The 24,719-nt window shown below is 42.6% G+C and overlaps 2 protein-coding genes across 3 annotated transcripts in view; one reads left to right on the forward strand and one right to left on the reverse strand.

The window, feature by feature from the left end:
• Positions 1 to 11,985, forward strand: part of LOC145346996 (dihydropyrimidinase-related protein 1-like) — a 63,198-nt gene extending 51,213 nt beyond the window's left edge. For both annotated transcript variants that reach the window (XM_080194888.1, XM_080194896.1), the window contains exons 8-14: positions 18 to 138; positions 1,927 to 2,083; positions 3,455 to 3,596; positions 5,324 to 5,494; positions 7,200 to 7,379; positions 8,887 to 9,052; positions 10,764 to 11,985. In XM_080194888.1, the coding sequence (XP_080051014.1) occupies positions 18 to 138; positions 1,927 to 2,083; positions 3,455 to 3,596; positions 5,324 to 5,494; positions 7,200 to 7,379; positions 8,887 to 9,052; positions 10,764 to 10,855 (1,029 nt within the window). In that variant the 3' untranslated portion in view covers positions 10,856 to 11,985. The remainder of the gene's footprint in view (positions 1 to 17; positions 139 to 1,926; positions 2,084 to 3,454; positions 3,597 to 5,323; positions 5,495 to 7,199; positions 7,380 to 8,886; positions 9,053 to 10,763) is intronic.
• A 3,905-nt stretch (positions 11,986 to 15,890) lies between these two features.
• evc (EvC ciliary complex subunit 1) overlaps positions 15,891 to 24,719 on the reverse strand; it is a 46,601-nt gene continuing 37,772 nt past the window's right edge. Inside the window, exons 19-21 of the mRNA XM_080194904.1 lie at positions 22,991 to 23,081; positions 19,529 to 19,643; positions 15,891 to 17,254 (exon numbers count right to left, since the gene is read on the reverse strand). Of these exons, the coding sequence (XP_080051030.1) occupies positions 19,564 to 19,643; positions 22,991 to 23,081 (171 nt within the window). The 3' untranslated portion in view covers positions 15,891 to 17,254; positions 19,529 to 19,563. The remainder of the gene's footprint in view (positions 17,255 to 19,528; positions 19,644 to 22,990; positions 23,082 to 24,719) is intronic.

The following is a 24,719-nucleotide window of genomic DNA, read 5'->3' on the forward strand; positions in this document are numbered from 1 at the left end:
GTCTTTTATTTTGAAAGCTGGAGGCTGAGGCTGTTTATCGTGCTATCACTATCGCCAGTCGGATCAACTGTCCCCTGTACATCACCAAGGTGATGAGTAAGAGTGCAGCAGACGTGATTGCTCAAGCCAGGAGAAAAGGTAAAAGATGCATGTCGTCCAAATCCTGTCTTCAGAAAAACCTGTGTGGCACTACCTCATGTGAAAACAGCACCCTGTTCACTCCGTTCCTGCGGATTGGGTGAAGATTCGGGCTTAGCTTTCTAGGAATATCAGGAAAATGATACAGGAGCCGAGAATATTCAGACAAGCTCAGCCAGAATAGATATAAACATTCTTAACGTTAGTAGAAACACGTGGACCTATTTTTGCAATGACCCTATCCTTATTAGCAGATGGTGCTACTCCACATCTGTCGAATACTGACCATTCAATGGTTTGTCAGTTCTGTTTGTATTTGGGATGGCATGGTGGCGCAGTGGTTAGCACTGCTGACTCAGTGTCAGGGACTCGGGTTCGATTCCAGCCTTGATTCACACTCTCTGTGGAGTTTGCACATTCTCCCCATGTCTGCATGGGTTTCCTTCTACACTCCAAAAATGTGCGGGCGAGGTTGATTGGCCAAGCTAAATTGCCCCTTAATATCAGGGGGACTAGCTAGGGTAACTACATGGGGTTATGGGGATAGGGCTTGGGTGGGATTGCTCTCGGTGCAGGCTTGATGGGCCGAATGACCTCCCTTTACACTATAGGGATTCTGTTATGTTGATTGAGGCAGATAGAGAGGATAGGATAAGTTTTGGTGTTTTCTGTATCAGCATGCATACGTTTTAATATTCTCTCACTGTAGGGTTTGTATAGCGCGGTCAGGCATGTAGGACTGCAGAACAATTTCTAATTAGATAGAAAGAAACCTCAACCCAAAACCAGGAGGACAACATTTTCATACAACGCAATATTCCCTAGGGGACGGAGATTGGACAGAGGGGTGGGGTGGTGGATGGACAATTGATTCTAGACGGATTTTCCAACTTTCTGAAGGTGCTGGGGTTTAACTCTTTGGGATGTCGCCCAGGTTGCCATTCTTCTTTTATGGGTGTCTAATCAATGATTGTCAGCAGTATTTATGACAGCACTGAGCCCACACAACTGAACCCAGTCTGCCTCTTACTCAGAATCTGCATATGCACTAATTGGTAATTGATCCATTAGCTGGTGATTAGGAATTGAGGTGTGAGAATGGTGGCTGAGTATCATCCTTCTTAGCTTTGGATCATTCAGGCCTATTATAATTTTAATATTTAGGATCAATTCGTGCACTTACCACTCATTCCCTTCTCCCTTGTGTGCTTGTGTTCTTCCCCATATACTGGTCTTTATGGTCAAGTCACATTGTTGAACAGACTGTGTGCATGTTGGTATGAGCATATGTGTGCGCTCCTGTGCATGCATCATGTGCATATGTGTCTGTACGTGTGTGCGTATGCATGTGTGTGGATGAGTGTGAATAATTGTGTATGTGCGCATGTATGTGTCTGCATGGGTGTGTGTGCATGTGCTCGTGTGTGGGTGCATATGGGTGTGTGCCCATGTGGTGCATGTTATGTGTGTGTATGTGTACATGTGTTGCACATCATACATTTGTGTGTGTGTGTGTGCATCGTGCATGTGTGTGAGTCTGTGTCCAAGGAATCTCAGCAGGTGGGAGGTTTTAATTTACAGAACAGGAGATTCAAAAAAGAAATCAGACATATATTGTGTATTTCCAATATTGTTAAATAGACAGAAATAAGTAAAGAATTATTTTTAAGGCAAAGTTTTTTTTTAAGGCTTTTACTTTTTACAAGAATTAAACCTGAGAACGGCATTTGACAGAAAATAGTTTTGGAGGAGCCCAATGCCAGATTCTGTATGTTCCTTTATCAACAGGAGCTGTAGTTTTTGGAGAGCCAATCACTGCAAGCCTTGGGACAGATGGAACACATTATTGGAGCAAAAACTGGGCTAAGGCTGCGGCTTTTGTGGCATCACCACCACTGAGTCCTGACCCCACAACACCCGACCACCTGAACTCACTACTAGCCTGGTAGGAGAGTTACCTCAGTTTAACCCTTGTACGTGACAAACCCAAGGCACTTGGCCTCAAAGAGCAATTTCCTTTTGATTTCTCTCTTTTGCCGTGTGTAGCGAAAACACTGAATTTAGATGCCGCTTTGGTTTGTTGAGGGCTGGTAATTTTACTCGCAAGTATTGGTTTAAATTCTGAAATATTCCGTGATGAAGCTTTGAAGTTTAGCTGGGGAAATTATTGCAGCAACATTCTTCGCTGTTTTTTTTTCCCCTCCGCTCTCTGTGACTTGGCACTTGAGCACTGGACAACATCCTGGTACCTTGTTAAGGTGGCGATTGTACATGCACCTGCCTCAACGTTGAGTGTGAGTAGGTAAACGGGGCAACACCGTTGATCCTCATCCATCCTCTTCGACATCTGTACATGAATACTTTCAAGTGGGAACGTCTGGATAGCGGTCTGGAGCTGGAACTCTGGCTGACTCTTATCCTCCTACCCCCTTCCCCACCACTCCCGAGCTACTGAAGTCAAGTAAAGCACATCTACCACTTTTTGGGCTACTTTAGCACTGGGATCTTCCTGGTTGGTATGGTTTTGTACCGCTGCCAATTAGAAAGTCATTTGTCTAATAAATTGCCCATGTACTCGGGGAACCTATTGAGACAACTCTCCTTTAACTTTGGAAACGTTATACAGTAACAAGAAAGCTATACTTTTACAGCAAGTTACTATTAGGTGTGCCGATAATAAGATTAATGTCAAAGAAACCAATTGCAGTGATAATACCATGATGTAGAAATGCCAGTGTTGGACTGAGGTGGGCGCAGTAAGAAGTCTCACAACACCAAGTTAAAGTCCAACAGGTTTATTTGGAATCACGAGCTTTCGGAGCACTGCTCCTTTACTGGGTTAGTGACCCTCCCACTCACCTAATGAAGGAGCAGCGCTCCAAAAGCTACTGATTCCAAATAAAACTGCTGGCCTTTAACCTGTAAGACTACTTAACAGTGATAATGCCAGTTTAATTAGTGCACTTAAAAGATAATTGCATCTCGTATTAAAGCCACGGGGGTCTCAATGCATTAGTATAATATGTCTCATTACAGTGTCCCTTTAATCGATACAAATGATTTGTTAAGCAATTTCCTCAGTATATTTCTGAACCATTTTGCTGATTCTTAATGGTTCTTAAGAGTGATTAACATTGAGAAAACCGTTGATAAGCTTTTAGAGAATTTTAACTAAAATAGAAATGGTAGTGATAGTTTATGAAAAAAAACATGTTGTTGCTCTGGAACTTCTAGAGAGTGAATTAAATAAAGAGGCGATATTTGCTACCAAACTGCTTAAGAAACAACTAATTTGATGTGATTTGACGCCCTCTAGTGGAGATCTGCAGGTGACAGGAAGCGCCCACAGTACATTCACTACTGCTCAGAAAGCCATTGGCAAAGATAACTTCTGCTTAATCCCTGAAGGCACCAACGGCATCGAGGAGAGAATGAGTGTTATCTGGGAGAAGGCTGTGGTAAGTTGAGCATTTCAGTGTGAAGTGCAGAAGGCAGTAGGGAACACAGGGGTGTAAGCATTTGTCTTCATCTCGTGGGTGATAAACTCAAAAACCAGATAGGTTGGACAAGGACTGACTCTGCCTTTTCCCTGTATTCTCTATAAATGAGGATGTGATGGGAGGGAATTGGCGAGGAGAGATATGGACATGTCATATGATTAGTACATTTAAGCAAAAATGATGAGTCTACAGATTCTTTTTGTGAGAAGTTACACAGTTCTAGTGTGAAATTAGGAGTGGGCTACCATTTCCTTTCATGATGTGGAGATGCTGGCGTTGGACTGGGGTGGACACAGTAAGAAGTCTGACAACACAAGGTTAAAGTCCAACAGGTTTATTTGGAATCACGAGCTTTCGGAGCGCTGCTCCCTCATCAGATGAGTGGAGACATGGGTTTCACAAACACAGCATATATAAAATTGCAAGATAGTGGTTGGAAGATTCGCATTCCAATCATTATCTTACAGTTGATATGCCGTGTTTGTGAAACCTACCATTCCATCCATCCAATGAAGGAGCAGCGTTCCGAAAGCCCATGATTCCAAATAAACCTGTTGGATTTCCATTCAGGGGAGAAAGAGGAAATTAATGAATGAGTTCCACTCCATTGCAGGATCGGCTTTGCCAGGGAACAGACCCTCTGTGCTTCATCTTTCAGCTTTGCAATGTCTGATAAAATGCCCACTTGCAATGATGGGACCATTGTCAGCTGATATTGGGGAAGTGATGGCCTAGTGGTATTACTCCTGGACGTTTAACCCAACATCTCAGCTAATGTTCTGGGGACCCACATTTGAATCCTGTATGGCAGATAGTAGAATTTGAATTCAATAAAAAATATCTGGAATTAAGAATCTACTGATGATCATTGTGGATTGTTGGAAAAACCCATCATGTTCTCTCATATCCTTTAGGGAAGGAAATCTGCAGTCCTTATCTAGTCTGGTCTATATGTGACCCTAGAGCCACAGCAATGTGGTTGATTCTCAACTGCCCTCTGAAATGGCCTAGCAAGCCACTCAGTTCAAGGGCAACTAAGGATGGGCGATAAATGCTAACCCAGCCAGCAGTGCCCATGTATGAATAAAAGAAAAGTGACTGAAGAGTGTACAATGGTCTCTGCCATTTTTATATTTCATTATTCCCACAAAGCTGTCAGATGAACACATCTGAGATAAATTGCCCTGAAAGATATCAGAATAACGTCACCTCAAGACTGTATCCCATTGAGTTAAGATCACTCTTAATTGTGGTTAGCCAGTTAAGTGTGAATGTGGTATTGAACAAGCTGCCAGAGGTAGTGGTAGAGGCTAGTACATTTTTGTCTTTTAAAAAGCATTTAGACAGTTACATGGATAAGATGGGTATAGAGGGATAGGGATCAAACGTGGGCGATTGGGACTAGCTTAGTGGTGAAGAAAGGGCGGCATTGACAAGTTGGGCCGAAGGACCTGTTTCCATGCTATAAACCACTATGACTCTACGATGTAGATAGGGAAGGGGGTTCATTAATAACAAGTTTATTTTAATTGTTCTATTTGGTTTGATTATTATCTCACTCGAACATCTTTCCTTGGTCAGCCTGTGTGTTTATTCTAATTTTGACAAAGTTGTGTTGCATCTGGGGTGCTTGGTGCCTGCTCAGCATTCATGTAAGTTGAAATTTGAACTATTGTTGTTGAAAGGCCACAGGTAAAATGGATGAGAATCAATTTGTTGCCGTCACCAGCACCAACGCTGCCAAAATCTTTAACCTGTATCCACGGAAAGGTCGGATAGCTGTCGGATCTGATGCTGACCTCGTCATCTGGGACCCAGACACGGTTAAAACGATCTCTGCCAAAACACATCGTTCGGTGAGAAAACTCTTACTCTAATGGACTTGGGGAGGGTGCGAAGGAATGCATTAAAAATCATTTATTGGTCCATTTCTGCGTGTGCTTTAGAGATAGTTGGTTTCAAACGGCTTGGAAAGATTTAACAGGAATATTGCATTCGCAAATTCTCATTTATCAGCAGCAAGACATGAGGGTTTTGTACAGATGAGTTCTGATGAACCCTTACTAAGAAGTGTGCTTAACAAGAATTTAAATTGAATCGACATTTCTATAATGTGCACATTGTAATGTCACCTGGCAAGTCTCCGCACTGGAATTTATCAGGCAATTAAATTGAGCCAAGTGTCGGGATGGCAGGGTGGCACAGTGGTTAGTACTGCTGCCTCTCAGCGCCAGGGATCCGGGTTCGACTCCCGGCTTGGATGACTGCCTGTGTGGAGTTCGCACATTCTTCCTGTGTCTGCGTGGGTTTCCTCCGGGTTCTCCGGTTTCCTCGCACAAAGATGTGTGTGTTCAGTGGATTAGGTACACTAAATTGCCCTGTAGTGTCAGGGGGATTAGCAGGTTAAATAAGTGGGGTTATGGAGATCGAGTCTGAGAAGAATTGTGATCGGTGCAGACTCAATAGGCCAAATGGCTTCTCTCTGCCTTGTAGGGATTCTATGAAAATGAACTTCTGGACCTTCAGAATACTTGAATAGGACTCTGTTGTCAATGACATACAATAGAAGGGAAGGGATTATGATGCCTTGGAATTATATCTCCTAGATGTGGTAATGTGGCCCCTTGAAGTGATAATCCTGTGTGGGCCACGTCATCAGGCCTGACCCGACGGAGCGAAGGTTCAGGAAGCTGGGTCAGTCGGGAGTGAGAGCCTGATTCCTGGGATTGGGAGGACCTCAGTTGGAGCCAGGGAGGGAAAGAGAGTAGACCTGTGCATATGTTCTATCAGATTCTAAAGGCCGCGTTCACCCCAGCACCAGAAGTTCCTGCCTGAGGTCAATAGGCCTTTGCATGGTCCTATCCTGACTGCTACAGTTCCCATGGCGGGTGGGATGGGAATATTCCTCCCTCAGTGTGTAAATAGTTATTCTAGTTTAATAAACCTTTCTTGTTGTTGGAGTCACATTATTCAATCATAGAATCCCTACAGTACAGAAGGAGGCCATTCGGCCCATCGAGTCTGTACCCATCACGATCCCACCTAGATCCTATTCCCATAACCTCTCACATTTACCTTGCTAATCCCCCTGACACTAGGGTCGATTTTATCACAGCCAATCAACCTAACCCGCACATTTTTGGACTGTGGGAGGAAACCAGAGCATCTGGAGGAAACCCACGCAGACACGGGGAGAACATGGAAACTCCGCTCAGACAGCGATCCAAGATTGGTATCGAACCCGGGTCCCTGCCACTGTGAGGCTGCAGTGCTAACCACTGTGCCATCGTGCCTACAATCATTTACGCTGGACATGAAAATACAGAGGTTTGATGTAATCTTCACTTCAATCAGGAATGTCTTCATCTGCACCTGATTGTGTTTTGCATTGTTTTTTGCCTTATTCTTTACCAAAGCTTGAAACTGAATCTTTGTCAGTATACTTTGCACATCTAACGCAGTACAAAATGGCTATCATCTCTGTAATTTGTTTAAAGAAAAGAAATTGTGAGTTGAACATCATTCTAATTATGACGCTGTTGGTGATTTACATCCACATAGGCTGTGGAATATAATATCTTTGAGGGAATGGAATGCCGTGGTGCTCCGATAGTGGTCATCAGTCAGGGGAATATTGTCCTGGAAGATGGAAATCTGTACGTCAATCAGGGAACAGGCCGGTTTATTCCTCGTAAGCCGTACCCTGAATATATATATCAACGTATCAAGATTCGGAACAAGGTGAGTAACTGTGTTTATGTGTGTAGGAGAATGGAGAGGGGGCAATTTCATTGAGGGTGACTGATACCGATCTCATGACTTCAACTGCAACGTGACCAAGATTGATGTAAATTATATATTCCATATGTAGAAGCTGCTTCGGTATCTTAATTAGATCAGTTGATCACTTGGTTCAGTTGGAGTTTGCATTTCAAGAGCTATAAAAGCAAGGCAGGGATTTGGAATTAAAACCTGATCAGCCATTATCTAACTGAATGGCGGACAGGCTCAAGGAGCTGAATAGCTGACCCCTGTTTCAGGGTTCCTCTCAGTAAATTAGATTTGGCTTTGCTCACCGTCACTGTTACTCATTGAGAAAATCATATGCCGCATGCTGCCCCGAACTCAGATTTGCACTGCCTGATGGTGATGTTCTTCAGTGAAAGTACGAAGTTCAAAATTACCCTTACTGAGCACAGCATGGGAGAATCTAAGGCTGGGATTCTTTGAATTCCTTTCCCTCCGCCACAGCTCATAACTTGTTTCTTATCATCTCATCTCCAGCCAGGCCCCTCCCTTGGTTGCCCCTAGCACACTGCACACTGGCAGTGCCCAACTGGCACTGCCAGTGTGCCAGGTTGGCACTGCCAGATGGACACTGCCCATCCATGTCCGTGACCACGCGTAGACTTTAAGAGCCTCTGAGCCCTCCCTGGGACGTGGATATCAGACCTGGTCTCTGCTGTTGGAGACCAGTAATGAGTCTCGCCGAGCTCATGTCACACCCAATGGCCGGAAGATCCCGGGAGCTGGGAGAATCCAGAGTCAAACGGGTTAAGCTTATTTAGATGCTAATCAGCCTCTCGCCCTTTCTGGGTGTAATCTGTCTTGCACCAGTAGAAAGGGAGGGGGACGATTGCAAACGGGTTTGGCGCCGGATGCGAAACTGGGATTGGCGTGACCTGTGCCAGGCACGGCGAGGCTGGAAAATCGCCCCCGATAAGTTTGAAATGTTGAAGTGATACATTTTAGGAGGAATACAAGCTAAATGAAACAACTTTAAAGAGTGCGCAGGAACTTTTAAACTCTTAAACTTTCATGGCAGTGTTTTGTCCAGTTTACAAGAGCTAACAAGTGCAGATTGCTGATCATCCATTTAAACGTTTGAGGAATTTTACCACACTTTTACAGTAACCTGCTGTTAAATTAAGAAATTATTAATAGTTCTAGTTTGAAATTTATTTGCAGAAGGAATTGCCTGATGGAATTCCTGCATTCCTTTAACATTGCTCTAGTTTATATTACTTCTCAATCATTCGAGGTACAACTTCACATTCCTAATTTAACTTAGAAATTCTTAGCACGTTTTGAAAATGTTCTTCATGCAGTCAAACCAAGTGTTAATAATGAGAAACAATGTGAAAGTATTGCTCACCAACCGAAAGACTTGATAATGTAAGATATGTTACTAACCCTTTACTGTCTCTCTCTGGTTGAATGTATCTCTTCATCGATCACCTCTTCCAAGTCGATGGGACTGCACGGGGTGAGTCGAGGGATGTACGATGGCCCTGTGTATGAACTTCCGGTCACTCCTAAATACGTCACCCCGGCTCCTTCAACCAAAACATCTCCAACGAAACCACAGCACCCACCGGTGCGAAATCTGCACCAATCTGGATTTAGCCTATCAGGTGAGATATCGAAGATGAGCGAAGGAACAAACCGTACGTGTACACGTGTTTAAGGAATGAAGGATGTGCTGTCGGGGAGAAGATTGAGTGATGGTGGTTAAGCTAATTTGGCAGAGACATCTCAACGTGTTATCACCCAGCTCTCCAGTCAGCTAGGAAGACCCAGAAAAGTGAAAGGCTGAGTATATCGGCTAACATTCCTGTCTTGATGCAAGGCTTGTCAGATTGATTTTAATTTCATTTATGGGATGTGGCCACGCCAGCATTTACTGCCCATTACTCTTGAGAAGGTGATGATGATAAGCTTCCTTCTTGAACTGCTTCAGTCCCTGTGTGGTAGGTACGTAGGGAGGGAGTTCCAGGATTTTGACCCAGCGACAGTGCAGGAATGCCAATACATTTCCAAGTCAGGCTGGTGAGTGACTTTGAATCATAGAAGCCCTACAGTGCAGAAGGAGGCCACTCAGCCCATTGAGTCTGCACTGAGTCTCGTCCAGACCCATGAATTTTACCCCAATAATCCCCCTAACCCATATATCCCCACTGAGGGGCAATTTAACATGGACAATCCACTTAACGTGCACATCTTTGGACAAAACCTGTGCAGACATGGGGAGAATGTGCACAGCCACCCGAGGCTGGAATTGAACCTGGTTAGCTGGCACTTTGAGGCAGCAGTGCTAATCATTGTGCCACCATGCCATGACTTGGAGGGGACGATTAAGCAGTGCTGCTAATCTGGACCAAATAGCAGCAAGCCAATTTGTGTGCATTGTCTCGGTCACCTTCTTTGCATTCTTGTGTACAGGTTGGAGCACAGACATGGGTAAAGGTAGGGAAGCTCATTAGTGAGTGTGAGCGGGAAATTGCATACTAGTGAAATCCAAAGAGACTGGGAAAATTAACTGAGAGAATCATCGTGGAGAGACAATTGTTATGAAAGACTTCAGGAAGGCTTGAATAACATATTAGCCATTCTAATTTTGCCAAGTCTGCAGGAGCATAGAATGGGCGATATTGAACCAGCCTTCCTTTTTGCTTTCTGGCTGATTTCCCTTTTCCATTGCAGTCAGGGAAAAGATTAAGCAGCGCTGAGAACAAGCATCCATTTCATTGTCACCCCTTTTTGAGTTAATGCCCACAATGATTTGTTTAACCCCATTATTTATGACTTCATGGTGGATTAGAACTTGGAACCCTACAGTGTAGAAAGAGGCCCTTCGGCCCATCGAGTCTGCACCGACCACAATCCCACCCAGGCCCTATCCCCATATCCCTACACATTTACCCGCTAATCCCTCTAACCTCAGCATCCCAGGACACTAAGGGGCAATTTTTAGCATGGCCAATCTACCTAACCCGCACATCTTTGGACTGTGGGAGGAAACCCACGCAGACACGAAGAGAATGTGCAAACTCCACACACTGACCCGAGCCAGGAATCGAACCCAGGTCCCTGGAGCCGTGAAGCAGCAGTGCTAACCACTGTGCTACCGTGCCACCCATGGATTCTGGCCATGTCTAATATTTGCTTCCATTATTTTCTAAAGACCTTAGAAACAATATTGTGTCATTGCCCTGCACTCAAGAGGAAGATACAGCAGTGAAGCAGAAACAGTTCTGAGAAAGTTGCTGATTTCAGTATCTTTCAAGCACTTTTAAGGGAATGTCACATTTATTTTAACTGATGACTGTGTTGTCTGTGCATTAGGTGCCCAGTTCGATGACAACATCCCACGCCGTTCCGGACATCGTATTGTCAATCCGCCTGGCGGCCGCTCTAACATCACAAGTTTAGGTTGACCAGCACGAGATGCTTGAGTTGCTGGTGGCTGATGCAAGCAGTTTATTCACGTACAAGGTTATCAGTGTTAGGAAAACCAGGTTTCTCTGGTGTTTAAGAAAAGAAACAAAGTATGCGTGTGTGCGTGTGTATGTGTGTGTGTTTGTTTGTCTTATAGAACGGGGTGAATTACGTGATGTATTTTTGCTTGGAGTCGATTGCCACACAGTTTTCACTTAGCATGGCCCACCCATTAGCACTGTCCACTCTGACACTGGTTTAGACTTTTTTCCTTATAACTTAATAAGGGTTCTTTGCACATTTTAACTGTTATAGAAGTTAGTGCATGTTGGTAAAAGATGCAATTTCTGTTTTGTGTATTGAAAAATAAACACATTCTTTAGGACAAATTGCCAAGAACTGGAGTAATTTAGCCATAATTGTTAGCTAAACTGCTGTGAATTTAAGGTACATACAGTATCCCTTTTCTCTGATCATCAGCAAAAAGATAATCATAGGTGGGAAGATTGAGACGTTTATATAGATGGGCAAAGCATAGGTTTTCCTGTGGCCTCAATCACCTTCAATCACATTGTAGCATAGCCATTGCATTCAACTACTTAACGGCAATGATTACCTCACAACATTAACAGAGAATGGTACTGTGACAACAAGAAAGGCAAATTATGAGGTCATTTTGAAGTTTGTATAGTGATTTTGGCTTGTAACCACAAAGTATGTTTCATACTCCAGTTGGTTTGTTGTCGCTTTAGAATTTCTTAAGTCATTTTTGTTTTTGCTGTAAGCTTGAGAAATATTTCACACGGTGATTTTGGCTTGCTGTAAACTTGGGGAAAGTTTCAGAACAGAGGGCTTGAGAGTAAGCGTTTTAAAGAGAGAGAGAGTGCATTGTGTTATCTGAGGTGATGCAAGTTAGTGCAAGAGATGTTCCAGCATTGAATCACGGTGTTTGAAAAATACCAGCAAGCATACAGACCACCTTAGTCTTAAGCTGCAGTCACATTTTCTACCTTTTTGATACCAGTTCTTCCTTTGTATTCATGTACATTTGTACTATTCCAAACTGAATACTCTGATGTTGTGACTACTTGAGCCTCAAGGCTGTGAAATAAATGATGAGTAAATCTTCCATTCTGCTCTCATTTCTGTGTATTTATGTACCTATCAGTACTTGGAGACACTGGGCCCGATCTTACCATTTTGATTCTAAGTGCTGAATCTGGGAGTGTTTCAGGTCCGACTTTTAGACCCGTTCTCCGGCGCCCCCATACACACTCTGCCAGAAAAAATATCAGCGATTCTGAATCGCGCTGCAGAAACTCGTGGGCAGGGCTTGTCTCACCCAAAATGCTGCAGGAGCTTTCAACTGCGCATGGGCAATTAAAAAGAAAAATGCTCCCCTGTGACATTGCTTCCGGGCCCGATAATGCCCCCCCCCCCCAGACATTACCCCACTCCCACAACATTATTGGCTCCCTTATTCCCCCCCCCCCCCCCAACAGTTCCCAGACCGATCGCAGCTCCTTGCCCCCGCCCCCCTTCCTCCTCCCACTGATTAGCATGCAGAGTGGCAGCGGACTCCCCTGCAGCCCCCACCAGAGAGCCATCTGACCATCCCCCCACCCACCCCAAGAGCCATCTGACCACCACCCCCACCCCGGGAACCATCTGATCCACCCACCCGTCCCCCCCCACCAGAGAGCCATCTGACCCCTCCTCCCCCCACTCCCCCCCCACTAGACAGCCATCTGACCCGCCTCCTCCCCTCACCCCCTCCTGAGTCAGAGAGCCGCCGGAAGCATTGAACGCACCTCCTCAGAAGCTGAAGCGCCCGAATTGGATCTTTGCGGACCGTGTCTGTTTCATGCCCGAATCTGGACAGGTGAACACGGTGATAAAGGGGGAAGTGCCGGTAAGTTTGGGCGTACAGCCCATTAAGTCAATTTAAATGCTTGCATTTCGGGCATGGTGCCGACAGTGGCTGTTTTAGGCCGTCGGTAAAGAGGGAACAGGCGTGGAGGTGGGTGCGGATCATGCGACTTGCCTCATGCCCGACTTTACCAAGTTTTTGTGCCTGAAAACGGGTGCAGCTTGATGTAAACTCGGGCCCACTCACCGTGGAAAGCAGCGGCTGCTCTTGAGCCAAGTCCTTTCTCATGGTTATTTCAATATCCTGCAATAAACATGTCTTGCATGGAATCATAGGTCAGAACTCAAGCCTTCCCATTCTGGGGTTCACGTATTACCAGAAACAGATCAATTTCACCAATTATTGTTCATAAATTAATATAGGAGCAGAATTAGGCCATTCAGCCCATCTGGTCCACTCTGCCGTTCAATCATGGCTGACATGCTCCTCATCCCCATTTTCCTGCCTTTCTCCCCATAACCCCTCAACCCATTACCAATTAAAAAGCTGTCTAACTCCTCCTTAAATTTACTCACTCTCTCGGCTTCCACCGCACTTCGGGGTAGTGGATTCTACAGATTCACAACCCTTTGTGAGTAGTTTCTCCTCAACTCTGTTTTAAATTTGTTTCCCCTTATCCTAAGAAAATGATCACTCGCCTTCGGATGTCCCACCAGCAGAAGCATCCACTGCACCTCTACTTTATCCATACCTTTTATCCTCTTGCATACCTCGATGTGATCTCCTCCCATTCTTTTAAATTCCAAAGCGTATAGGCCTAAACTACTGGCTGTACTGCAGCACTTGAAATCATTTCAGAAAGTTTACATGTTACGGAATGGGTATTAATTTATGTAAAATTAATTAGTGTCACTCTGCAAAAAATACACTAGGTGGAATTTTCTAATTTTTTTGATGTCACAATTCAGGTAGGGAAAGCTAAGTTTTGTTTCCTCCGCCATATTGTTTGACATAGTCCAAAAAAATTCATTTTCATATTTAAATGGATTATACCACTTTGGTAGGAATAATGGTGGGAAGGATTATTACTTACGTGGCGAAAAACTGCAGCAGGCGACGGTGCAGAGGGACCTCGGGGTCCTTGTGCATGAGTCGCAAAAACCCAGCCTGCAGGTGCAGCAGGTAGTCAGGAAGGCGAATGGGATGCTGGCCTTCATAGTGAGGGGGATTGAATATAAAAGTAGGGAGGTCTTGCTGCGGCTGTATAGGGCATTGGTGAGGCCGCAGCTGGAGTACTGTGTGCAGTTTTGGTCGCCGTACTTACGCAAGGATATTTTGGCCTTGGAGGGAGTGCAGAGGAGGTTTACTAGGCTGATACCGGAGTTGAGGGGGTTGAGCTATGAGGAGAGGCTGAATAAACCAGGCTGGTACTTGTTAGAGTTTAGAAGAATGAGGAGAGATCTCATTGAGACGTATAAGATGATGAATGGGATGGATAGGATAGATGTGGACAGACTCTTCCCGCTCAGAAAGGACAGTAGGACTAGGGGGCACAGCCTCAAGATAAAGGGGGGGGGCGGTTTAGAACGGAGTTGAGAAGGAACTTCTTCACTCAAAGGGTGGTGAATCTCTGGAATTCTCTGCCCGTTGAAGTGGTGGAGACTGCCTCGCTAAATATTTTTAAGACGTGGGTAGATGGGTTTTTGATAAGAGAGGGGATTAAGGGTTATGGGGAGAGGGCGGGAATGTGGAACTGAGCCACGACAGATCAGCCATGATCTTATTGAATGGCGGGGCAGGCTCGAAGGGCTAGATGGCCTACTCCTGCTCCTATTTCTTATGTTCTTATAATGGGGTTCCTCATAGCAAGAACCCCATCGTATCACTTACTAGGGGGTTGGGGGGGGGGGAGCAATGGACTGGTGAAATGCTGGCACAGGACAAGTACTTCCACTAGGAGAAAATCAGAAAAGGTCACCCCCACCTGAGGTATATCAGAATGGTGTGGGATGCTGAGCCTGACCCTCAAAGCTTGGCTCAGGAACATTTCCTTAACAACTGCTGATGGAAATAAAAGGTAAATGTCAAGTATACATAATTAATTCTCCATCTATTATCCGAAAATATAACTACTATACAGCTGCTTATGAAGCACTTTTTATGGCAATTGATAAATATTTAATCTTTTTTGTTTTGCAGCTTTCCTTCTTCAGCAAATATTTATAATAGGGTGGCCCAGTGGTTAGCACCGCTGCCGTTTAGTGCTAGGGACTCAAGTTCGATTCCTGGCTTGGGTCACTGTCTGTGCAGAGTCTGCATTTCTCCCCGTCTGTCTGGGCTTCCTCCGGGTACTTGCGTTTCCTCCCACAGACTGAAAGATGTGCTGGTTAGGTGCATTGGCCATGCTAAATTCACCCTCAGTGTACGCAAATAGGTGCTGGAGTGTGGTGATTAGGGGATTTTCACAACAACTTCATGGCGGTGTTAATGTAAGCCTACAACACTAATAAACTTTAAACATACATTTCTGTAACAATACTGAGTATAGGTAACTATAACCTTTTATTAAAGCATTCTAAATTGAGGATTTTTATTGGTGCATCACTCTTGAATGAATCTTCCATGAGCTGTTACATATTTAAATGAGAAATTTTTGTTTCTTGAGCTCTGAGTTTAAAGTGAGACAGCCACTGAGACGATTTAAAATATAGCTTACAAAAACGCCACTTTGAAATTTGGTATTAAAGTTTTAATTGTCATGCACCCAATAAACATCTGTTGTATGTGTTCCCTATATTTTCAGTACTAAAGTTATGAGAATTAATGGTTTACTTTTATATGCAAAAACAAACTTTGGTAACTTTTATGGCCCTATTAATGGTTTCCTTGTGAGTTTACCTTCTCAGGAATTTTCCACTGGTGGGACAGGACTTATAAACAGTAAGTCCTGGTATGTTCTGTATATGTTCGTCAATCTTAAAAATATCGAGTGATTGTAGACACAGATATGTGCTGGAAAGTGGAGACTGCTGTGCAAATTGGTCTCTTTAGCTAAATGCAGGCTTCAGAGCATGAAGTTCCAGCCTTGACTCCTTGCCTCCGCATTAGGAATGACTTTCACATTGTTTTCCATCAAAGTGTTGTTGTTTAAGGTAGGTTGAATAATGATCTTGTAAATTCTGAATTGGTTTAAAATGTCTTTATTATGGTAGAAACCTTATTTCCAATAGTAACTGCTTTAATTTAATTGGATCTGGGTTAACTATCCATTTTTTTGATTGGTTGGGTAGCTTGTGTCCTAGCTGAAACCATGCCTATTAGGTTGTCATTTACTGCTTATGTTTAAAGATATTTGAACTAATGAAGAACAAATGAATGGTAATTTATTTATCTGGAATTCACTGCCTGAAAGAATGGTGGTAGCAGATTCAATGTTAAAGTCAATATATCTTTAAAGCAAAGACATTGCAGAGCTACAAGAAAAACAATAGGGGATTGAGGCTAATTGGATAGTTCTTAAAGCTGACTCAGTCACTTTGGACTAAATGGTGGCTTCCTACAAGACAGGCAGGCATGATGGGGCAGTACGGTGGCACAGCAGTTAGCACTGCTGTCTCACAGCACTAGGATCCTGGGTTCGATTCCTGGATTGGGTCACTGTCTATGCAGAGTTTGCATGTTCTCCCCTTGTTCGTGTGTGTCCCCTCCGGGTGTTCTGGTTCTCTCTCATGGTCCAAAAGACTTGCTCCTTTAGCATGGCATTGGCCATGCTAAATTCTCCCTCAATGTACCCAAACAGGCACTGGAGTGTGGCGACTAGGAAGTTTTCACATTAACTTCATTGTAGTATTAATGTAAACCTGATTGTGACACTAATAAATAAAAAAGAAAATGCCTAACATGTGGCTGACAAAGCACAAACCAGACACAGATGCATTTTAAATGTATAGCCACAGGAATGAAAGTGTATGAGAATTCCACTTAAAAGTATAAAAATATAACTTAAACACTATTACATTTTAAAGGATATTTTCCAATATTGAATAATCACTTTTATCACCTCTTCAGGATGGGGGTGGGGGGAAGGAACAATCTAAATTAAGAGGGGAAAATGTGCTTTAATACATTTTTACATTGCTCAGTACATGAGTGAACTGGACTGTTATTTTGTAACAAGAAACACATATGAACAAACAGCAGTAAAACACAGCCAATAAAAACAAACAATCTCAGTCAAAGTGCAGAAGGAAACATCAATCTTCACAACCTCACAGCAATTCACTCTCACAGCAGATTCCTATGGTAGAAACCTTTTTGATTGGTTCCACTGTACTTTACAAGGTTTTCCATACTCTCAATAGCATCTGTGGTCCTTGCATGGTCACTAATTTCAGAAATCTGAGTAGTTGTTTGGGTTCCTGGCTTGCTTTTTCCCTGGGGGGATACTCTTCAAAGAATAACCATATTGGTTCTCACTGTGGTGAAACATCCGTAAAGGACCAGCGCATCTTGCCGAACATGACCAAAGCTGAAAGGATAAATCAGGAAGTCATTAGCTGTGGGCACGCTTGCATTTTAAAAGCTTGAATACACTAGGAGAAAGACTTCATATTCAGTGAAAGATTAGAATGGCAAGTCTTGTGGTGAATATTTATTTCATTTCCTAGGGAAGGGAAATTATTGTTTAGGATGTGCATAGAGCAGCCAGCTTCATACAATCAAGAAAGTGAAGTTCAAAAGGAAGGTAATGAGTATCAGTGAAATAGAGACAATGACGGAGAGAAATTATCTACTGTTGGAGCAGTGCTCTCAGATATGGGAAATGTATGCAGACCTTGGAAGGACAAGGGATTTATGAAGAGCTAAGGATGGTGCGGGAAAATACTTGGCTGATCTTCCAGTCCTAAGAAAACCAGGGGACCGAAAAATGGGTGTGGGAATTGGCACAATTGCAGCTGCAGGACCATAAAGTTGGGAAAAGGTTGGGGGTGGGATCTGACATATGCATGCTGTTACATCAGGGTCACGATTGAAAGCCCTAGGGGAAATTTGTATTTAATGTCCTACTGTATTTTTGTCGGATCTGGTGAACTTTGGTTTAAAAAAAAATATTTCAGGCAACTTGGGAGATCTTGCTGAAGAATCAAGAATATTCTGACAAGTAAGTGTAATATGTTTTGACAGTGCTGATTATAATACAGTATATAGTAATGACAAAGTTGATGTATTTTTATTGCGGTGATCAATCATAGGCTTCCTCCTGAAAAATAAGTAGACTATCAGCATTGTGAAAGTGTTGAGGTATATTAAAGTACCTTTTCCCACTGGAAGAACTGCTACTATACATTCAAAACTGTAGAACAGTGTCTAGGAACTCTCCTGTCATGATTTGAACAGTTTTTTAAAATGCCCAAGTGACTTTTACTTTGAAAAAAAAGCCAATTACTTAAACTTAGATTTTTTTTTCTTTCAGTTTTAATGGGCTCTACTGTCAGGAGCTATAGAAATTTGTTTTGCCAGTTCAGTCTGTTATGAATGCTTGGCGGAATTTCAAAAGCCTACAAAGCATTTAGTTCAGCAGATGGTTGTTTACATGGTTTCCAGGGAACTGAGTACATGGTTTGATTGATAATTAAGAGGCTACAATAAGATTATCTGTCTTTGTGGTTTTCAAATAGAAATGTGTTTGTTTTCACAAATTAATGACTACCTAAGCGGATTTAAGTTTTTCTCAGTGAAGCTAAAGGTTTTTTATTTCTGTGCAGTGTCTTTGATGGTTTTATTAGATTTCTTACAAGTTTCATTCAAAAAAAAAGTCTTATTACACGCTCCTGAGTATTACTGGGTGATACTTGACTGTGGAGGATACTTGGAGAGACACCAGAGCATGAATGTCTGAGGGGGCATGGGGTGAAGTGTGAGAGTTAGCTGGTATAAGGACAATGTGGAGAGCTGGACTTATGTCCCAGAGAATTGAAGCGGGTCTTGTGACCAGCCTGCCTTGGCGCCTGCACTTCTCTGGCTCTGCCTCAGGAGGCAGCAGATCTGATCCTTGTCCACCCATCCTTCTTCGAGATGATGATACAGCAGGTATGAGAAGAAGTGACAGATCTGGGCTGGTGAAGTTGGGAACCGCCCTGACTCTCGTTTCTCACAGTAGGGGTGAAAACCCGAGCCCAATGTTTCGATAAAAAGAGAAAATAACCGTTTTTGGAGAAGGCAGCAACAGTGGAGGCAGTGAGAGTTCCACTGAGGTCAGAGGAAATTGGAGATCAAGATCTTCAATAGATGAAGATACTACTATGTATTAAACAGCAGGCAGATGTCCAAAGGTATGCAATGTAGGAAATAAATGGAAAACTGATCTATAAAATTCAAGCTGATTGGGCTTGAGCTGGAACTTTCAAGGTGATGATTAATTTGTGATTTTGGTTAAGTTTGATAATGTTAGAATGCTCATATGTAATGATCATAGGGCAGTGGTTAGAAGGAGGCATCTTGTTCTGAGAGATAGGGGGAACATGAGGACAGATGGATTGACTGTAAACGAGGAGAGAGGACAAAGAATAGGAGATATACCATCAGGATAATGGAAAGATCACAATCAAGGTCAGAGGGCAGTCCAGAAAACAGAGTATCTGATAAACCTAACAAAGATAAAACTTGATGTTGGTAATCAAAGATGGAATAAAAACATATTGTCTGTATAGCATATAAGAAACAATACTTTTTACTGTGTGTTAATACATGTGACAATAATAAATCAAATCAAAATAGAAGCATATTATAACTTGTAGCATACCTCAAAGGGTAGACCATTATTTTCCATCAATGCTTTTATGTGGCATCACTCTCAGCCTGTTGTGGAAATAGGGTATTTCTAGGCTCCTTCCTCTTATGTGTTCCACTTATAGCTCCTGTTTGGAAATTTACAAATGTTTTACATTGAGAATAAATAATAATTGGGAACATTTTAAAGTGCCATTTTTGAATGTCATCTACGGTTAGGAAATCCATATTAACATTGAACACAGATATAAAAGTCTCTTCAAAAATAAATGGAGATCCCACCTTATTTTCTAACAGTAAGTAGGAGGAAAGGATGCTTTAGAAGAATATTATATAGCAATGCAAGGTTAATTTTTCATCTGAAATTAAGGAAAACGATGTTTGGAATCAATGATGTGTAAGTGGGGCTTTGTGGATGATGAGAAAATGATGGAGAAGATCAATGTTCCTTTTGTGGAAATCAGTAGCTCCAATGGTGCATTGAATGTGGTTTGAAAATTAGTTTGGAGTCAAGCAGGGTATAGAGGTTTCACAATTTTAAATCATTGCTATAGAAAACACATGGGGAGGAAAATAAAATCAAGAGCTTTTGCGTCCGAGCCAAAGAAGTTGACTTCATACCTGTCTGTACTTAGCTACAGGATAGTATGATTTTGGACAAATAGCAAGATACCCTTCTTTTGCTAGAGATGCAGATGAGGACTGTAAGATATAGGAGCAGAAGTAGGCCATTCAGCCCACTGGATCTGCTGCAGCATTCAATTAAATCATGACTGATCTGATGTGTTAAGGCGGGAAAGTGGACTTGCAGATTATCATATAACCCTTGATTCCCTTACTGATTAAAATCTGTCTCTTTCAACCTTGAACATCTTTAATGACCCAGTGTCTACAGCTCTCTGCTGCAAATAATTCCATAGATTCACCACCCTCAGAGAGAAGAAATTCCTCCTCATCTCTGCCTTGAATGTGTGACCCCTTACTCTGAGAATATGTCCCTGGTCCTAAATTCTTCATCAAGGGGAAACAACCTTCTCAAGCACCTTTTAGAATCCTGTATGTATTAACTGGACCACCTGTCAATTCTTCTAAACCCCAATAAGTACAGGCCCGACCTACTCATAAGAAAATATTTCCATACCTGGGATCAACCTAGTGAAACTCCAATGCCAGTGTATTTTTCCCTAGAAAGGGGAACCACAACAGCCCACAGTTTTCCAGGTGTGGTCTAACTAGTGCCTTGTATAGTTTTAGTAAGACTTCCTTATTTTTGTACACCATTCTCTTTGAAATAAAGGCCAAAATTCCATTTGCCTTTCCTATTACCTGCTGAATTTGTATGCTAACTTTTCGTGACTTATGCACAAGGAGTCTCAAGTCCCTTTGTGCTACAGTTTTCTGTAATCTTTCTCCATTTAAATAATATTCAACTCCCTTTTTCTTCCAATCCAAGTGATCAAACTTTACATTATGTTCTATCTGTTAAATTTTTGCCCACTCTACCTGCCTATCCGTAAACTGTGCGTCATCCTCATCACTTGCCTCCCCATCTATTTTTGTGTCTTCCACAAACTTGGCAAAGTACATTCACTTCCCCCATCCAAGTCATTAATATAAAATTGTGGCCCCAAAACTGATCCCTGTGGCACTTCACTTGTTACAGATTACCATCCTGAAAATGTCCCTCTTATCCCAACTCTGTCTTCGACCAGTTAGCCAATTCTCTATCCAGGCTAATACATCACCCCCAACATCATGTACTCTTAACTTATTAAGTAATCTGTGCAGTACCTTATTGAATGCTTTTTGGAAATCCAAGTATATTACATCGAATGATTCCCTTTTATTTATCCTGCGCATTACCACCTTAAAGAATTCTAATAGACATGCCAGGCATGATTTCCTCTATGTAGCCATGCTGACCCTGTTTGATCATATTATGGATTTCCAAATGCTCTGCTAATACATCCTTTATTCTCCCAATGACAGATGTTAAGCTAACTCACCTACAGTTAACTGTTTTTTGTCCCCCTTTTGAATAACGTTTTTTTTAATCCTCTGGGACATTTCCAGGATTGTTAGATTCTTAGGAGATTATTACCAGTACATCTATTATTTCAGTGACAACATCCTTTAGTATTCTAGAATGCAACACATTAGGTCCAGGGGACTAATCAGCATTTAGCCCTGTTAGTTTCCTTAGTACTGTTTCTCTGGTGATAGTTACTGTAATTATTTCCTTCCCCTGTTATGTCCTTTGATTGTATTGTATTTCTGGAATGTTAATCTACTGTGAAGACTGACGCAAAGTATTTATTTAACTCATCTACCATTTCCTGGTTCCCCATTATTATTTCCCAGTCTCATTAGCTAAGGTTCCTGTATTCACTTAGAAGAAGCTCTTCCTGTCTGTTTTTATAGCGGGATGAATTTGGGCACCATCAATATCCATATAAAGTACAGCTGCTTTAGTCAGATTGGATTCTGGCTGGTGCTATGTGGCAGCACAGTGGCAAGCAATGCTGCCTTACAGCGCCAGGACCCAGGTTTGATTCCCAGCTTGGGTCACTGTCTGTGCAATTCTGCACGTTCTCCCTGTGTCCCTGTGCGTTTTCTCCGGGTGCTCGGGTTTCCTCCCACAGTCTGAAATTCATGCTGGTTAGATGCGTTGGTCATGTTAAATTCCCCCTCAGTGTACCTGAACCGGTGCTGGAGTATGGCAATTTTCTCAGTAACTTCTCTGCAGTGTTAACGTAAGCCTACTTGTGACACTAAGAAATAAACTTTAAAGATGTGCTAGCTATATGGGATAATTAGAAATGGAGCCAAGAAAGGTCAATGTTACGGAAGAAATTGAGTGGAAGAGGATGGATTGGTCAAAAGTTGCAGATTTTGTTAATCTATGCAGTGACTACCATATAGATCAGGGAGATTTCAGTGCCGTAGATAGGAATACATGCAGTTAGACTGAAGTCATGATGTGGAGATGCCAGCGTTGGACTGGGATAAACACAGTAAGAAGTCTGACAACACCAGGTTTAAGTCCAACCGATTTATTTGATAGTAGTCTCAGAGTTTACTATCAAATAAATCGGTTGGACTTAAACCTGATGTTGTCAGACTTCTTACTGTGTTAGACTGAAGGACATAGTTAAGAAAGGGGAAGTTAGCAATGCATTGATATTTGGAAAAAAAATGCGTTGTGGTGGTCTTTTAAAAGAAGCAGGATGATGGCAGTAGTTTACGTTGCCCTGTGTATTGTACAACATATCACATCAACTTAAATTGAATAGGTTACTAATTAGTGAACAGAATGTCCTCTCCAGAAAGAAAAGGTAAGAAACTACATAGCTCTGTAATGTGGATGAAGCAACTGCAGTTGTTACTTGTTCTTAAACCTGGTTAAAGTGTTCAGTTCAACTCAAAGAAACCCTAGAACTTTTATAATTGAAACAAAATAAACTTAGTTCCCTACCTGAAGGGAATTTCTTTTCCAAAGGCTTCCAATCTGCCTGGGAAACTCTGGCTAAAGCAGCAAGTTGGGACATGAACGTTTGTTCTGCCAGCTAATGGTGAAATTAGAAAGAAAAAATATTTACCAAAGGTCAAATATTTTGGAGATTTCCTATGTGAAGTCAACAAGAATTCAAAACCATCACTAACTTGACATCAATTTACACAAAATTGACAATCTCATTCAGACAGATAGATGGTGCGCCAAATGCAAAAACTGTCACTCCAGTACAATGAGGGGGAGCTCTTCTGGAAGTCCTTGCAACAGTATCCTCTAGAACAGGGTTCCCCAAACTCTGCCAGTAGCAGGACCCTTTGGAAACTTGCAAGAAATAACCTAATTAAATTGCAGAATTAAAACTGCGCAGTATATACAAACATACAAAAACAAACTTTACATCCTCTCTGGCTACAGGGGAGGTCTCCGAAGATTAGAGAATAGCCAATGTTGTTCCTTTGTTCAAGAAATGAGGCAAGCATAATCCAGTTAATTACAGGCCCGTGAGCCTCGCATCAATGGCAGGGAAATTATTGGAGAAGATTCTTCAAGACAGGATTTACTCCCACTTGAAAATAAGTGGGCATATTAGGAGAGACAACATGGTTTTGTGAAGGGGAGGTCGTGTCTCATTAACTTTAGATTGAGTTTTGCGAGGTAGTGACGAAGATGATTGACGAGGGTAGAGCAAATGGATGTTGTCTATATGGACTTCAGTAAGGCCTTTCACAAAGTCCCTCATGGCAGACGGGTACAAAGGTGAATTTGCATGGGATCAGAGGTGAGCTGGCAAGATGGATACAGAACTGGCTCAGTTATAGAAGACAGAGGGTAGCAATGGACCGGTGTGTTTCTGAATGGAGGGCTGTGACTAAGGCATTCCTTAGGGATCAGTATTGGGACCTTTGTTGTTTGTAATACATAAATAATTTGCAGGAAAACGTAACTGGTTTGATTAATACGTTTGCGGATGACACAAAGGTTGTGGAATTGCAGGTAGTGATGAGGACCGTTGGAAGTTACAGCAGAATATAGAATCGGTTGGAAACTTGGGTGGAGAGATAGCAGATGGAGTTTAATCAGGATAAATGTGAGAAAATGCATTTTGGAAAGTCTAATTAGATGGGAAAATACACAGTAAATGGCAGAATGCTTAAGAGTATTGATAGGCAGAGGGAGCTGTGTGTACAAGTACGCAGGTCACTGAAAGTGCAACGTAGGTGGAGAAGGTAGTCAAGAAGGTAAATGGCATTCTTGCCCTCGTCAGCTTGGGCATTGAGTTTAAATACTGGCAAGTCATGTTGCAGCTTTATACAGCCTTGGTTAGAGAGACTTGGAATATAGTCTGCAATTCTGGTCGCCACGCTACCAGAAGGATGTGGGGGCTTTGGACAGGATACAGAAAATATTTATCAGGATGTTGCCTGGTGATTGGAGGGCATTAGCTATGAGAAGAAGTTGGAGAAACTTTGTTTTTGCTGGAACTATGGAAGTTGAGGGCGACCCTGGTGGAAATCTACAGATTATGAGGGGCATGGACAGAGTGGGTAGTCAGAAGCTTTTTCCCAGGGTAGAAAGTCAATTACTAGGGGCACAGGCTTAAGGTGCGAGGGGCAAAGTTTAAAGGGAGATGTTGTGAGCAGTCTTAGTTTTTTTTAAACACAGTGGTGGGTGCCTAGGAACTCGCTGCTGG

The sequence above is a fragment of the Carcharhinus amblyrhynchos genome, chromosome 1 (assembly GCF_965287045.1).
Source record: "Carcharhinus amblyrhynchos chromosome 1, sCarAmb.v2.hapA, whole genome shotgun sequence".
NCBI lineage: Eukaryota > Metazoa > Chordata > Chondrichthyes > Carcharhiniformes > Carcharhinidae > Carcharhinus > Carcharhinus amblyrhynchos.